This window comes from Nothobranchius furzeri, chromosome 9 (assembly GCF_043380555.1).
Source record: "Nothobranchius furzeri strain GRZ-AD chromosome 9, NfurGRZ-RIMD1, whole genome shotgun sequence".
Lineage (NCBI taxonomy): Eukaryota > Metazoa > Chordata > Actinopteri > Cyprinodontiformes > Nothobranchiidae > Nothobranchius > Nothobranchius furzeri.
Window position 1 is genome coordinate 57,923,681 of NC_091749.1, and position 16,273 is coordinate 57,939,953.

Here is a 16,273-nt window from a genome sequence, read left to right on the forward strand (position 1 = left end):
TTGAAATAAACAGATCCTAGAAAGGGACGAGAATCCACATAAAGGTCACAGAGTGCTGCAGAAGATATCAAAAGGTCCATTAAAGGATTTTAATGTACCAGACAGTGAGTTAAGGCTGAAAAATCTCATCTCAAACTTGTTTGCTTGGTTTTCCTGTGAATGCAGGAAGGCCCACTCATTTTCCCTCATAAACATTCATGACCAAATTGCTGCTTGATGTTGTTCGGACAAAAAGTTCTCACACACAGAACAGCAACACACACCGATTTACACTCGGCTTCGCCGATAACTCTCATAAAAATGAATCACGTTGAGCAGAGAGCAATTAGATGAGATGTAAATTAGGAGGCCGACACGCAGAAGAGTGGGGAAGTTCAAAATATTTATTTGAAGTACAAATGTAATAGCAGGGGGAAGTGAGAGGGAAAATTAAATTTTGTTCCATTGTTTTAAATTAATTGTTGTAACAAAAGCCACAGAGCCAGCGGGCAGAGAGAGAAGCTGTTCAGGACTGTTGGAGCCGAGTTTCTACCTGGAGAAGAAGAACGTTTGATTTATCACAACACAGAAATCACTTTCACAACTCAGCAGACACAACTTTCACAGAAACTGGCCCAACACCAGGAAGTTTGTTATGTGTGTGTATTTGCATGTGTGTGTGTGTGATGTATGCTAAAGTCACACCTCTGAGCTCCAGCAGCACGTCTCCCTCGTACCGAGCCAGACCAACAGCATGCCTCTGTTCTGGGTCCAGCTCTGCCCACTGTGCCTCTGTGACCGCCCACGCCTGCTCCGCACTCAGCCACGACAACTGAAGCGCACTGAACACCACCTGTCAGCAACACACACACACACACACACACACACACACACACACACACACACACACACACACACACACACACACACACACACACACACACACACACACATATATACACACATCAATGTGTGTGCGCGCGTGTGTGTGTGTGTGTGTGTGTGTGTGTGTGTGTGTGTGTGTGTGTGTGTATCAACACACATACACAAATGCATGCACACACACACACACACACACACATACAAATTCAAGCACACACAAATGCAAGCACACACACAGACACACACACACACCAACACACACAAATGCAAGCACACACACGCAAGCACACACACACACACACACACACACACACACACACACACACACACAAATGAAGGGTAGAATCTCATTTGATTTTGTTTTATTCATTAAAATTCACAGGTAAAGCAAAAACTACCTTGTCTTTTCCCCAAAACCATAAATATTTTAAAGGAATAAATACAAACATATCTGAATAAATATATTTTAAAATAAAAAATTTAAATGGACACAAATTCACTTTGGACACATTGTTTTCAGAACTTTTAATAAAAGTTAAAGTCAGAATTAAGATGTGTCTTAATTAAATTCCTGATGATCATGTGTGATTTTAAATGTATCATTATTTATGTCGTCCTCAGTCAGTTTATTTTGATACCAAACTTTTCTGCAGGTTTTTCGCTGATAACTTTAGCTTCTTTGTTTTTGATCTTTGAAGGATGTTTTTCTCTCTGAGGGAAAAAGAAGATCAGAATTTCCTTTTCCTTTGTCTCAGAAATAATGATGTAGACGTTTCCAGCGTCACCATCTCTATAGAATGCTGTTATGATCGGGACTTCGTTCAGATTAAGCGACAACCAAACTTTCATAAGAATTAACTTTATTTATCACCTTGAATTTCAGCTCTGGCTGAGCCGGGAAACACTAAGTAACGTTAGTGCACATTAGTAAACGTTAATAAACAAAGGGTCCCTTAATTAATGTTACTGTTATTGTTAACTATTAAATATCCTTAAAGGGCAAAGGGCCGGGGGGGGGGGGGGGGGGGGGTCTGCTTAGTAATGCATTACATAATACAGTTAATCATTTGTTAATACTTACTTTAACAATTTATTAATGCTTAATAACGTACTAAGTAATGTTGTAAAAGGACCCTAATTGTAAAGTTTTACCAAAAGTTTTTTTTAAGTTGCAAATTTGTGTATTTTCAAAAAGTATCAATCAAAGTCCCATCAGCTGTGAAACTGCAGCGTGATCCAGCCTTTAACTGACAGGTGAAACTCACGGCCATTTTTTGGGGTGACATCAGGGCGACAGCTTCAGGGATGAGCCCCTCCACCTGTTCCCGCAGCAGGGCCGACAGAGCCATATCAGGGAGACCCGCTGGAAACCAAGACAAACACTGAAGTTGGGTAATTAATGTTTCCCATTTCATGAAAAGGGTGGAAGCACTTCCTCCCCTCAGACTTAAACCCTCTGGGATACTTTTAATTGCAGCTATCCATCCAAGAGCCGCCATTCTCTACCGTAACCATCCTCACTCATTGAAAAAAGAAAAAGTTTGTTTTAAAAGTTTGAGCGAATACAGTTTACACCCTCGGGGATAGTATGCTCCAACGTACCTGCCAGAGTCCCAATTTCAGTGAAAATCTCCGGGCCCCAAGCGCTGACTGGGCCGAAGGCCTCAGGTCTGGACAAATGGCTTGTCAGTGCCTCCATCTGCTGCTCTGAGCACGGCATGGACAGCTCCCGCAGGAAGACGACAGCCACACTGCAGGTTAAAAGAGAAGATTAAAGACTCCCTCGATGATACAACAAATGTCCTGATGAATTTAGTCTTGCTGAGAAATCTTTTTTCAGCCATCTGGGAGTTTGCACGTTTGCAGGTTGGCGCCTCTGCTTTGCGGTAAATACAGATGTAACATTACTGACATGCTTCAGTCACATGCCTGGTTTTGTGGCTTTGTTTCTAACACACAGAACAAGTGTGATGTTACAAGTGATGAATAAACGGTCCGACTGACCTGAGGTTGTAGGGGCCGAGTCGTCTGATCTCAGAGGAGGACAGACCACAGAGCAGATGACCAAATGTTGCCAGATCAACAAACGATAAGTGCTCCGCCTTCAGTCTGCATTTGCGCATCACACCTAAAACCACCGCTCTCATCTGTGGGGTCAGACCATCTAAAACACCTTAAACTACTCAGGAAAGGGCCCAATGAAAACTAAAGTTACCTTCTGAGGACTCCATTGTGTGAGCGTGCCCAGATGTGCTAACACAGCTGGATGAGTGAGGTTTGTTTCCTGCAGCTCCCTGTCTCCCATCTCTGTCAGCACTGATCCCAGCTCCAGAACCTGATCCGCTCTCAGCTCCCTCACAGGACTGAAGGACTGGATCCAATAAAGAAATTATAGTTCAGACAATAAAACACGTCAGCCACAACTGGACTGCCCAAATATTGCGCTTCTAACGTTTTTATTTCTAAAAGTATTTTCCAAAATGACAAAACTCTCCAAATTGTGGTTTATATGACGCATTTCTGATTTCTTTGTGTTTTATGATGAGATAAGCCTGGGTGGGGGGACTGAGAACTGCAGTAGCACAAATCAGCCTCTAGGGAACTTTGAGGTGATGAGGTCATGCTGACTGACCTACATAGAGTCTGTATAATCAACATAACAGAACATGCTGGTAGGGGGTGCAGATCCCATGGGGCTAAAAAAAGCACAGAGCGTTGTAAATGTGTTCCTGACCTGTTTGAGTTTCCCCCACAGCGACCGCCGCTGCTCGGAGCTCAGGGACGAGTCCTGACCCAAAACCTCCATGCACTCCTTCAGCTCGTCCAGGGACATACGGCGGAGCTGAGTGGATGTCCAAGCAGAAGGAAATGTTCCCCTGATGTCTGCACAACTTGGAACCGGCACTGCTCCAAGCAGCGAAGATGCATTCAGGAGTGTGATCGTGGTTATTTTGTGTTTAACAAATTAGATGTTGCATGTACTGAACCTTTGGTCCTCCTGCTCCGTGCCTTCACAATCCCTCGAAGGAGGATCTGAGTCTGCTGCCTGTGGTAATTCTGGTCTGTACAGCGGCTGACACAGACCTCACCAACCACGCTGTCCTGCCAGCGCCTTTGACCCGCCAGGACCTGCTCCACTATGTCCTTATTCAACACTGTCTGCTCAGCAGGACAAAAAAGTGTTGGCAGAAGGAAACCTGAGTGCAAACTAAAGCCACGGTGAATGCTTACCAGAGGAATGGAGTTAATCTGCTTTGCTGAGAGGGCAAACACCAGTCTGCCCAAATGCTCCACATCCATGACCTCCCATTTGGACGGATCTCTGATAACACACACACACACACACACACACACACACACACACACACACACAATGATGATGATGGTTATTTTGTTATTTATTGGCAGTTTAAAACAGAAGTTGCAGACTGGACCTAAAAATACTGGTCCTGCAAGTGTCTTGGGTTGCGATCTGATTTTCTGGCACCTTTTCTGGTGTTTTACGGTCAAAGGGAAATCACAAACATCAAGCATTTTGTCTATGGTTGTTAACAATATTTAACGGTGTTTCAAAGTTTGGGATCACTTGGACAATTTGGGGTAAAACACATTTTCATGTATTCTAAAAAATTTTTTCATCTATTTGACAAAAAAATAAAATTAATTAGAGCTGCATGGTGGTGCGGTTGGTGGCACTGCTTTCTTGCAAGTTTCAGATTTGAATCCTGGCAGCAGTCTTTCTGCATGGAGTAAGCACCTTCTCTCCATGCATGCGTAAGCAATCTCTGGGTGCTTCCTGAGGTCAAAATAACTCTAAATTGTCCCTAAGTGTGAGAGTGTGACTAGTTGTGTATTTTCTGTCTTTGTCTCGCCCTGTGATGAACTGGAAACCTGTCCAGGGTGTCCTCCACTTCTAATTGGCTGATGGAGATACGCACTAGCTCCCTGCATCCCTTCTGGTGGACTGCCACCATGCAACAGTTGTGCTGGAGTGCTAAGAAATACACCGTGCCAACAAAGTAGCTAAAAGGAATATTTTATTACTCAGGTTATTTTATCTACCAGCTTAAAAAGGACCAAGAGAGAGAAATTCCCTTGGAGATCCATCAGTCTGTGAATGGAGCTGCTGCAAAAACCAATTTGTAGTTTCCATTTGATTTTTTATTATTATTTTTTTGTTTGTTCATAAAAGCACATTTTAAAGAAACAATTTTAAAATCTTAATTTCTAATTCTGATATTTGTCTTGATCATTTTCAAATTTCCTGATCAGGCTGGTTTCATTTGAAGAAGAAAATACTCTAAGTGTTCCCACATTTTCGGTTTCTGTTGTTTGTTTGCATGCATTCATTGTTATGCCTTTTCAAAGTTCTCCTGCTTTACCCGAACAGCTCTTTCTGTGTGAGAATGCCACTAATGTCCCTGAGAGCCTCTTTAGGGATGCAGAACATCCTCATGTCTTCCAGCCGCAGAGCCAGCGCTCGTCTGTCCACCTGAGCCAGACTGTCCCTGTCCAGGAAAGGCAAAAGAGGGCCCAGGATGTCCAGAAGGTTCCCATCAACCTTCCCCTTAGCCAAAGAAGGTCCCTGAACAATGACATGTACAGGGGTAGAATAAAAAGAATTAACCCTTTTATTATGTCACCTGTAGGAGAAGAAAGACTCTTTCTCCATCAATTTAATAATAGATGAATTTAGCTTTTTTCTGCCTTTTAAGGTAACAAAAAGACCTTTTTGCCCCAAATTGCCATAAAAAGCCTCCATAAAGACTTGAGAACGTGGGATTCATGCATCTGATTGCACTTATCACATAAAACATTTCACAGTGTATTATCTTCTGCACACCAGAGCGGTAATATAGTAAATGCTAGTGCTTTACCAGCTCGGCTATGGCCTTCTCAGCTAAATTAGTCTGTTTATAGCGTGGTAGTTTCAGGAACTCGACAAAGTGTGACTGAATGTAGCTCAGAATGGCTCTAATGGATGTGTTAGGGAGGTTTTCTATCATCGTCACTCTGCAAAAGAAAGAAGAACAGGGTTAAATGAAGTCAACATCGAAGAAGTATTCAAAATTAAAAGATACTTACGGTAACGTTGCTGCAAACCCGGAACTTAAAGCACCAAGATCCAAGTCGGCTTGTTTCCTCAGTATTTCTACAATACATTTTCTCTAGAGACACACAGAAAAATGCGTCTGAGCTGCTTAAGACATTGTTTTCTGTATGAGAAGGTGTGATGAGAAGCTTGAGGATGTTTGTCCCACCAGAGCAGGTCTCATAACTCCAGGAAGTTCACTCAAAGTTTGAAGCAGCTCTGTAAAACCTGTGCTGTTTATCCAGAGCCTCAGAACGTCACAGCTTACCCCACCAGCGATAACACCCAGATATCTGCACCATAAGGAGAGATCGTTACTGATTGGTGACAGTTTCTGAGCTGGAAAATGACTGCTTACTTTGCAGAGAGTAGTGAGTAAAAACACACACACACACACACACACACACACACACACAGAGCAAATGAAGTTACCGGAGTTCTTTGCTGGTGATATTTTTATATTCACGGATCTTTTTGAACAGAAACTGAGCCTGCAGACGGAGGAGAAAATGTAAGATTAAAATAATAAAAATAAATAAATAAATAAATGAAAAAGGTTGTAGTTTTGATTTTAAAGCAACCTTACAGTTTCATTTTCAAATGAAAGGCTGTGATGTGAAAAAGTATTTGCCTTCGTAGATTTCTTCTGCTTTTGCTTTTTTTTCTGGTCACACTTAAATATTTCCAAACAGGAAACAAATTTCACTACCAGACAAATATAACCCAAATAAATACAAAATACTGTAATCAAATTCATTTATTTAAGAATAAAAGTTGTCCAAATCAATTGTCTCATTCATGTAAAATCACAAATAACCTGCCATTAACATCATTATTGGAGAAGCTGAGTTAAATTGCACTGACAGCACCGAGGCCTAATATTTGTCAGACTGGTAAAATTTCAAAATCACTTCAATAAACCTTGTCTGACAACATGAAGTAAGCAAAAAGATCTCAAAAAGCAACACATCCTCCCTCATTCTGAAGAAATGGAAGGCCAAAATAACCAAGATAAACATCTAAAGTACTGCAGGCTTCTTTTGGTTAAAATAGCTAAAGTCTGAGTTCATGATTCATCTCTAGGAAAGACAGAAAAGGGGTAAAAATGGCAGCATAGAGGAGTTATGGTGACCAAAAACCCTCAAAGACCTTTATCAAATTCCTCCAAAAACATCTCAGTAATCTCAAGACTTTGGGTAAAATCATCTCTGTCATGATGAGGAAAAAGATCAACTGTTATTTCAGAACATCATAGTCAAACATGGTGGTGGAAGTGTGATGGTCTGTGGCTGCTTTGCTGCTACAGGACATGAATGACGTGCTTTAACTGATGAAACCACAAATTTTGCACTTTCCCAGAACATCCTGAATGAGAGAGTGCCTGACCTTTGACCTTAAACAGGTCACTCATGCTGGAAACCCCTGCAGTGTGGCTGAATTAAAAGAATTTAGCAAAGAAAAGTGGGACACAGTTCCCCCACAGAGATGTGAGACTCACCTAGCCTAGTGAACTAGACCAAATTCTTGCTTTGCAGGATTTAATAATAAATAATACATTTATTTAGTCTGGCTTGCCAGGCTAAGACTCACCAGCAGTTATCACAAATGCTGGATTGCTGCTAAGAGTGCTACAACCAGATATGATGTCTGGGTTTAAAAAGTGGATTTTTTTTTCTTATTGCCTTTTACAACATCACTGAGATACCTTTTAGGCCTGTCAGGAATTTGATTTTTTAGTGAAACACCATTTCAGACTTAATAAACAGATGGGCTGCTTTAGATGTGTCTAAACTACTAAAGAGGCCCCAAACATGTTCAGTGAGGAGACAAATCAATTCCAGTTAAACAGTAAATTAGATTATATTGTGCACTGGCTTCAGGGCCAACACAGAAATCACTTGATTGAGAAATCAATATTGAACATTGAAGCATTTAGTTATAATCTTGAACAGAATGATTGATATATTGTCCAATGACAGTGCATCAAGTGAAAAGGTCAAGCTTCATAGATTAATTTCAGGTCTTGTTAGGCTGAGAACAGGTGGTGAAAGCAGGCTCATTTATTCTTGGCTGTGATAAAAATCCCTTTAAGGTAGCCATTATTAATTTATGCTACACTCCTGCCCGCCATTGTACTACATCCAAAGTAATTAGCTTGATGGCAGATGATGTGAATGGAGTTTTAACATCCTGAAAGGCTCATCTGAAGCATGTCCAATGGTTTGGAGATTAATGGGAGCAAAAGCTGCTAGCATTTTTTGTCTTCAGTAAACGAACGAGGGAACTGTCAAATCGAGGAAATATGAGATTATAGGAGAATGTGCACCTGCTGTGGCGACCACTGCGCGTCTCTGTAAGTGCCAATTCCTCTCCAAGTGGTTTCGCCGCTCATGGTCTGCATCAGCTTTCTCAACGGAACAAAAGGAAACAGACAGTTTACCTGCTGAGTGATGTTCCTTGAGTCTCTGTGCAGAGCCTGCAAACAACCAGACAATAAATAGGAAGTTAAGGGCTTCCGTGTTTCCAAATTACACAGATTGAAGCTGCGTAGTTGCTGAACCTTTATTCACCATGCAACTCCAAATTTGCTGCAGCAAATGATTTTTGTGAACTAAAGTGAAGTAAAGTGGCGCACCATCACCTCCTGCACCGCACTGTATAGCATGGCTCTGTGGCCAGGCTTCAGATCAGTCAGCATCGCCCTCCAGCACAGACAGTGAGCCTCTTGACTGATGTCGGACCACTGGAGGGCTGAGAGCACTGCAGGAAAGAGACCAGCGTGTAGCCGCTTCAGGCTACACAGTCCATCCACGGTGAGCTGGCGGAGTGAGAGTAACACAGAGATGATGAAGCTGCAGATGGGCAAAATTTAGAGCAGATGTTTGAGAAACTTACATTAGAGTTCTCCGTTATCTTGGATAAAATCTGAAACGCCTGAGAAGATGCAGGTAAGAAAATATTTATGCAACCAAACCCCACAATAATTCACATATGAAGACAGATTTATATATTATTCAACTACTCTTTGATTGACTGACTGACTGCATGATGCATCGAGGCTCAATGCAACCTTTATGAGTGTTTTAACTATTTAGAGTTAAAGCAACAAAGAAAACAAAAAAAGGCACAGAAGTAGACATGTTCAAAAAAAACAGCTTCACTCCCAGCTGACCTGCGCTGGTGAGTATCTGTGAAGTCCCGGTTCTGACAGGATTTCCTGCAGCTGTTGTGAAGGCAGAGACAGCAGGAAGGAGGTTCCTAAATGAGGTAGCAGACCGCCAAGAGCAGACAGGTCTGAAGAAGCCATGCTGCTGATGTTCAGCTTGGCTGAAACCGCTGGTATCAACCAGGACGACAGCTAGAAGCCACGAAACACAGATAAACCAGAGCCAGTCAGGCATTTTACGACAACTCCCACAAAAAACAAGCTATAATTTCTGATGGGTAATTTTGCAGCTCTCACCCTGCCACTGGCACTGATGAGCCCCTTGGAAATACAGTGAGACAGCTGCTGCCAGAGAGCAGAGGACATAGCTGAGTCGTGGAGATACAAACCCAAGTCTGCTGGATCCATGTAGCACGCAAGAACTCCTAATCTGCAAATGACCTCATTCTTTATCCCTTTATCCAGCAAATTAAAATGAACTTCAAACGTATGTTTATTTACACAATTTCATAGTTTACTCATGCCCTAATCCCTGCTCAAAGCAGAACTAACAGAGCAACACACGGATAGCTGTCATATGTGCAGCATTAAGAAGGATTAGACATGATTTTTGTTGTATAGGAGGAAACCTTCAGAGTCTGCAGCTTGCTTCCCTGCCGTTACCAATGATTATTCATGTTGTACGTTCTCTCAAGTGACCTCCAGTCATCAAGAGTAATTATCAAGCATCTCAGTCCCACCTCAGCAGGTCATCACCGGTCAGGTTCTTTCTCTTACTGAGAAGGGTTCGAAGCACGTGGCGCCCCCTCACACCGTCCAGGCTGCTGTTGCCTAGCAACTCCATCAGAGGAGCAAGCTATGGAGGGAATCGAAGTAAATAAAAAACAAAATTCCCCCTCACCTACTGGAACATTAAGAGAAACATCTTTTTCACCAGAAGGGTGAAACTATCAAAAAAAAGACAAAAAATTCTGCTCTGCCATCATCCTCTTTTCTATTTTCATCCTGATTTTCCACGTTTGTTTCATTATTTTCTACTAATCATTGCAATTAAATGATTTCTAACCTGCTGTGACGTCAGCTGCCGAAAATGACTGACAGGGAGGTAAGGCAGAAGAGGGAGGATGGAGCTGAGGAAGTACGGTGGCCATGTGGGGACATCGCCCACCACGCTCGACTGCAGCAGCCGCTTTACAAAAGCCTTCTTCTGCTGCAACTTCATTTCTGAGCTGTGGTCACGAATGGCCGTCAGTCTGAGGAGCGACACGGAAACCGTTACCGTCAGAGAGGAGGGGGCGTTTTAAAATCGTCGTTGTCAGAAACTCACACACTGTCGTTGACAATCAGGGAGGCGGGGAAGCTCATGATGTCAGAGACAGACATGAAAGGGATGAACTGAGAAAGGTCAACAAACAGCTCTGGGGTCACTCTGGGGAACTTGTGGATGAAAGCAGACGTCATTGTTTCCATGGCCTGCAGCTCTTGTTGAGAAGCCTGATGGATGAGAGAAGAAGCGGTCTCTCATTAGTTATGCACAGGTCTCCACTTTCACACAAATCAGGCAGATTTGCAACCAAAAGAACTAAAAACCATGTTATGAATCCTCCCTCCCAACGGAGCCTCGTCTCACATCCTAAAATGATTTGGCTGTAATTAAACAAAATGAAGAGTCTCTAAATATTCTGAGAGGTATATTTTATACTTGTAATGATTTAAATTACATGTTATTTAATAAGCCAGAAGGCGTAGGATTCCATGGGAAATATGAAATCAACCTTACGGATCTGTGAGGTTATTTTAAACCAGAAGATTGGAACTTTTTAATGCAGGGATTAGATAACAGCTTCGTATTCACTCAGAGACAACAGAAGAGAGAGAGTCAAGTTTAAAAGTTTAAAAATGTATTACTAAACAAATTAAACTAGACTAACTTTAAACACTAAATGTATGGTGTAACTATGAGACGGTGAATGGTGTGAGGTGTAATGTTGCTCAGAACCAGCAAATTCGAAGACGCGATTAGTTCTGATGGGAACTGAAGGTGTAACCTGGCTGGTTTCTACTTGAAGCTGGTCCCAACTTTGATGCATGTGGGAGAGAAATCTCTTCACGGCATCTTTTTCAGCAGACATCACTAAAGAGCGAATCCGGTCTCTGGGCATTTGAAAGTACTCCTGGAGAAAAAGACACAAATAACATGTTCAGGGAGCTGATCGCTTCTGTAAACCATAAACACGGCTGCACAGGCACACGCGGGTACCTGCAGCAGAACTCTGAGAGTGGAGGAGTTATCGTTCTGCTGGATGAGGTCCCACAGGACGGGCTGAAGTCGCAGCAGAAACAGGTTATTTACAGTACTCCATATTTGTGTTAGAGTAAAGAAAAAGTGTTTGTGTCACTTTACATCTGGATCTTACACTGAAGCAGCTCAGCAGGTCTTCTTTCAAAGTGGCGTTCTGCTCTTTACGCAGGAAGACTCCCACGGTGTGCAGGACGCTGGTGGAGGCTTCGGGCTGCAGCATGGTCCAGGATGCGTTATCAATCAGACTGGAGAGGAGGATGGCTTGGCCCAGACCCTGTCTCGCCTCTCGTTCCCCTTCATCCAGCCCAGAGGAGAGCCCCACCACAAAGTCCAACACACGCAGCAAGTATCCCATCGCCACCAAAAACCCCTCTCGCTCTCCTCCCTCCATCTCGCACACGCTCAGCTTGTGCAGGAGGTCCACCAGCAGCGGAGCTGGTTCCACACACAGCTGGGATGTGTCAAACTCATACCGTGCTGGGAGCATGTCGAAGAACCTCTGCAGAAAGCACTTCTTGCTTTCCTGTTCTGCTTGAAGGTCTGCACAAACATCTGCAAGGCGAGGCTTTAACTTCACAAGTTGATGGTAGAGCGTGGCGTTCAGACAAACGTGCTCTCTCAGTCCTTGTGCTCGTCCACAGAGCTTCAGGAGGGTGGAGTTGGTGAAATGTTGCACTGACCACTTTGTGTATTGACAAGTGTCCGTGGAGGGGTCACCCAGGGAGAGGTTGTGCATCTTTGAGCAGTATGCTGCTGCCCAGCTGCCCTCCGGCAGAGGCTGCTGTGAGTCACACAGAGCTGAGACCAGGACCGAGTTGTTAGGCAGGAAGCAGTTTCTGAAAGCCTCGGCGTTGAGTGACCTGCTCCCCAACTGAGACAGACAAGTCTCGCTGAGTCCTGGACTCACCGGTTCTTCATCTGAAAGCTGCACACACAGGCTGTCTATGCTCTGGTTGAAAAAGTGGTAATCCTTTATCGCTGCAGCCTGAAAATAATTTAAAACAATATCTGGTTGACATGTTTTTGATGAACTTTAGATTTTAAAATATGTAAAATTGTATTTACACTAGTTCTCTTGCTTATTAAGAATGTTTGGTTTACCTGTTGAGCTCTCTGCAGCCAGAAGGATGAGTTGGCACACACCGTGTTGTTGAACTCCTGGGCAAAGAACTCGCTGCAGACGTGAACCCAGAAGAAGTCATCCTCAGCAGCAGACAGGTACCATGCTGCATCAGAGCACGTCTCATGCAGGTCCAGTCCCATGTGCCCCATGGCAGGATCAGCCGGCCCGTTCTCCCCTTCAAACAGCTTACAGTAAAGGAATACGGTGAAGTTAGAGACACCGGTCAGGCCTGGAATGGATTCATTACACGCCGCCTCCAGAATTTCTGCGGAGGTAGAGATCTCCTGCTCTTTCTGCTTCCTGTCCCCATCTCTGACCTGGCTGCGAGGCGCATTCGAGAGTTCACGAATTTGGTTTTGCCTGAAGGGTTTCTGTGAGGAAGGAGCTGTTTTTGAGTATGTCGAGGGTTTCTGTGACTGTAGCGTCTCTCTCTGGTTGGAGGGGCAGGAGAGAAACGGGAGGGAGCCCGGGAGGCCCTGAGAGCCCAAAGCCTGTGTGTTCCACATCACATTATGTCTAACTCCCCTACAAAAAGCACAAAAAAAGCAATTAATTAAATTGAAATCTGCTTCATCTACAGTGTTTTACTGCCAAGTTCATTAATAGTCAATCCCGTCCTCTTACCACAAGATCAGGTGTCTCAGGTCACCTTCAAAGAGAAAAATGAGAGGGAAATTATTTTTTTAAATCAAAGAGTGAGTGATGGATAAAAGCTGGATGCAACGGCTCAGCTGACAATGGCCAAGATATAAAGTTACTGACATCAATGAGCGGATAAAGAGATTAACTGAGCCAACAAAAGAAGCTTTCACTGATGATGATAAAGATTTTAAAGCAGTGTTAGTCACTGTCACGTTCCCTCTGGAGAAACCCGAGCCTCGCCGATGAAACTCTTTAACTTATAAAACTTAAAAACAGTCAATAAACAATAATAATTAGTGCTTGACGGGAGTAAAGTCTATGAATAAGAGTAAGTTAACACAGTCAGTACAGAGCTGTCGGTATCATTCAGTTAAAGAGAGAGAAAAAAAACCCAGAATTGAAATACTTTGAACATATTTAATGACTGCTTAGAAAAATGTCAAATCTTTCAATGCAAAACTGTAATTTACCAAAATGCTTGCTGACACGCTTCTGGGAGGTAAAGCTTTTCTGCAGGTCAAATCAGCTCCGCGTTCACAAACATATAAATAAATACAAAGAAAAGAACGCAGGACCAACTCTGAAACACGGAGGAGACTAGGTCATGGTCTGGGGCTGCTCTGGTATATCTGGTCCATGGTTGGGCATTCTGGAGGGAAATGTTCTGCCCATAAGACAGCTTGGTTTCGTTTTTAGGTGAAGAGTCCCAAAACGGGATAATGACTTCAAAACACATGTAAATAAGTCAAGGACTGTTTTGTTCTGACCAATTTCATAAAAATAATCTGAACCACAAAAGCGATCCACTAATTTTTTTTCAGTCATTTTATAACTAATTTAGTCATTCTTAATATTGTCAGTTCAGGTTTCTTTCAGTGACCAGTGCTGGGTTTTCTTCCTTCAACAAACTGATGCCAGCAAAATGTTTTACTTCCGTATGAGCACCAAAAGGCCCACCCCCCCGATACTCACCGACTGAGCACTGGCCTCCAGAGTTGGCTTGTGGAGCATCCACCAGGCTGCTGACATCATCAAGCAAAGCCATGGTAACTTGTGACACTTTCTTCCTCAGGTTGCCGTAGACAGAGCTGCCCACCCTGTGCAGAAGGCCCCGCCTCAGCCCGTCCAAACTCTGCACAAGAGCTAAGTTCTTCTGAGTAAAGCTGCTCCCTCGCTCTCCTCCACCTGAACGGGACAAAGCCTGCAGCAGAAGGCTTTGCATGGAGTCCGGCTCATCCTCTGTGGACATTGCGTTTTTTACAGAAGAGTTAGCAGAAGACACGTCCTGTCTCATTGCTTCAGGGGGCATGCTGAAGGGTCTGAAACGCCCAAATGGGCTCTTACTGGGTCCAGCAGCTTCCCCTGCTGGGTGCAAACTGACCACAGGCTTCCAGCTACGCGTTTCCAAGAACTGCAGCACTTGCTGAAGCCAGCTGACACTGAAAGTGCAATCGTTGCGACCTTTCAGGGCGCAAATGAAGCCCTGCAGGCCGGCACTGGCCTGGCCATACGTCCCACTAATTAGAGCCTGCAGCGTGGCTTCTAGCACAGCACTCACTGTCCTCCAGTTCTCAGACAGGAAAGCCAAAATGGGTTTTTGAGGTTGGCGCTCAGACAGAGTGATGAGACTCTGCAACAGCCCCAGGAGCCAGTCCCAGTGTGGGCTACCTCTCAGGGACAAAAACCAGTCCTGCACTTTGATGCTTGGGCGGGGAGGTGCATGGCCGTTCCACTGGTTCGGCGCAGCACTTCCCTCAGACTGGAGAAAAAACTCCAGCAACTTCCCCCACAGCTGCTCCTCGTCTCCCTCTGCAGGCACTTCCTCCAGCTCGGCACCCATCTCTTGGAGGTACAGAGAAATGTTATAGAGAAATCCAGAGAGGCGGTGTCTATCTATTGGTTTGTTTAATGAAGGCAAGTTCTTGTTAGGAAACAGCGTCTTTATGCCTCCCAGAATATTCCTCATCCAACTCTGCGTTGACTGGTCCTTGTTTGTTTCAGCTGAAGGTTGGTGTGGACTCAAGCCAGCGCCTTTACTCCATTTAGAAAAGATCTCCTTGAGAATAGCCTCTCTATGGTTGACTTTATCACCTTCTGAAACAGAATGGTCGGCAACAGTTTAAGTTGAAATGTAGAAGGGGGAAGAAATCAGCTAACATCCTATTTAGGGCCTTTTTTGTGATGTACTCACCTGTCCTCTCAGGTGTTCCGTTCCCAAGTAAAACCAAACAAATGAGAACACCTATGATATGAAGGGAGGCCATTCCTGACCTGTTCTTTACCATCATCATCTCATGCCAGCGTGCTTAGTGGATAACTGGGGTCACATCTTTCCTTCATCCCTGTTCATTAAAAAATACTCTATTTAAAATCCACAAAGTGATACTTCATAGATAATGAGATGGGTTAAAGCACTGCCCCAGAGATATTAAACCTTGATGATTGGCTCTCACATCCTCTTATCACCAGCACCGAGCGGCTTCCCAAACCAGTAATCTGTAATGTAATTAAATTTTACAAACTATAAGTAAATGATCCCAAAAGGCTGGAAAAGAGGTTGTTAAGTAAATGGTTAAACACCCACAGCTCACATTGAGAATCATTAATCTGCAGATACATTTAAATATCTAATTTATAACAACAAGGAGGTAAAAACACCAACTCACCAACAGTTGTCGTCCATCTCCTTAAACTTGCTGCCGTCTACGCTGACCTCCTCCTGAGTGGGTCTCGATTTCACCACCGCTCTGACTTTCTCTACCTTTCACTCTCTTCCTGCACTCCTCCCACCACCACTCTGTCTTTTCTGTCTAGGTTGTTTGGATCACTTGCTGTTCTCATCAGCGTGGCTTCATCTTTTTAAAACCCACCACACAGCGTGTTTTTTGTCTTTGACAAAAACATAACAGAGTGTCTAGCAGATTTTTAAAACTGTTCTTGTTTGGGGGCATGGAGAGGCTGCAGGAAGGTCGTGACTCTATGTGTTTAAACAAGGTGAAAATCTGGATCATGTTAATCACTCCCAGCACATCCATCCTGTTCCCAAACTGTCTGGTGTCTCCTGCTGACTACCTCTTTATTGAGCTG

At 43.7% G+C, this 16,273-nt stretch overlaps 1 protein-coding gene across 4 annotated transcripts; it reads right to left on the bottom strand.

Moving 5' to 3' along the window:
• Positions 1-330: 330 nt before the first annotated feature.
• On the bottom strand, positions 331-15,980 carry LOC107381332 (stereocilin). Of its 4 annotated transcripts, none has more exons than XM_070554970.1 (31): positions 15,853-15,980; positions 15,640-15,682; positions 15,378-15,528; positions 14,159-15,280; positions 13,169-13,193; positions 12,523-13,069; positions 11,537-12,406; positions 11,380-11,442; positions 11,168-11,293; positions 10,447-10,613; positions 10,186-10,372; positions 9,860-9,975; positions 9,417-9,549; positions 9,126-9,311; positions 8,849-8,887; positions 8,589-8,771; positions 8,280-8,429; positions 6,386-6,444; positions 6,123-6,246; positions 5,947-6,029; positions 5,739-5,874; positions 5,244-5,446; positions 4,093-4,183; positions 3,849-4,020; positions 3,596-3,765; positions 3,077-3,232; positions 2,866-3,008; positions 2,464-2,612; positions 2,127-2,224; positions 685-832; positions 331-532 (listed from the first exon to the last, which is right to left on the bottom strand). In XM_070554970.1, the coding sequence occupies exons 3-31, from the start codon at positions 15,475-15,477 to the stop codon at positions 450-452; spliced, it is 5,829 nt and encodes a 1,942-aa protein (XP_070411071.1). In that variant the 5' UTR covers positions 15,478-15,528; positions 15,640-15,682; positions 15,853-15,980; the 3' UTR covers positions 331-449. The 4 variants fall into 4 exon arrangements, with proteins under 4 accessions (XP_070411071.1, XP_070411073.1, XP_070411070.1 ...); XM_070554972.1 differs by having other exon boundaries at positions 8,595-8,771; positions 15,621-15,682; XM_070554969.1 differs by having other exon boundaries at positions 15,621-15,682.
• Between the last annotated feature and the right edge of the window lie 293 nt (positions 15,981-16,273).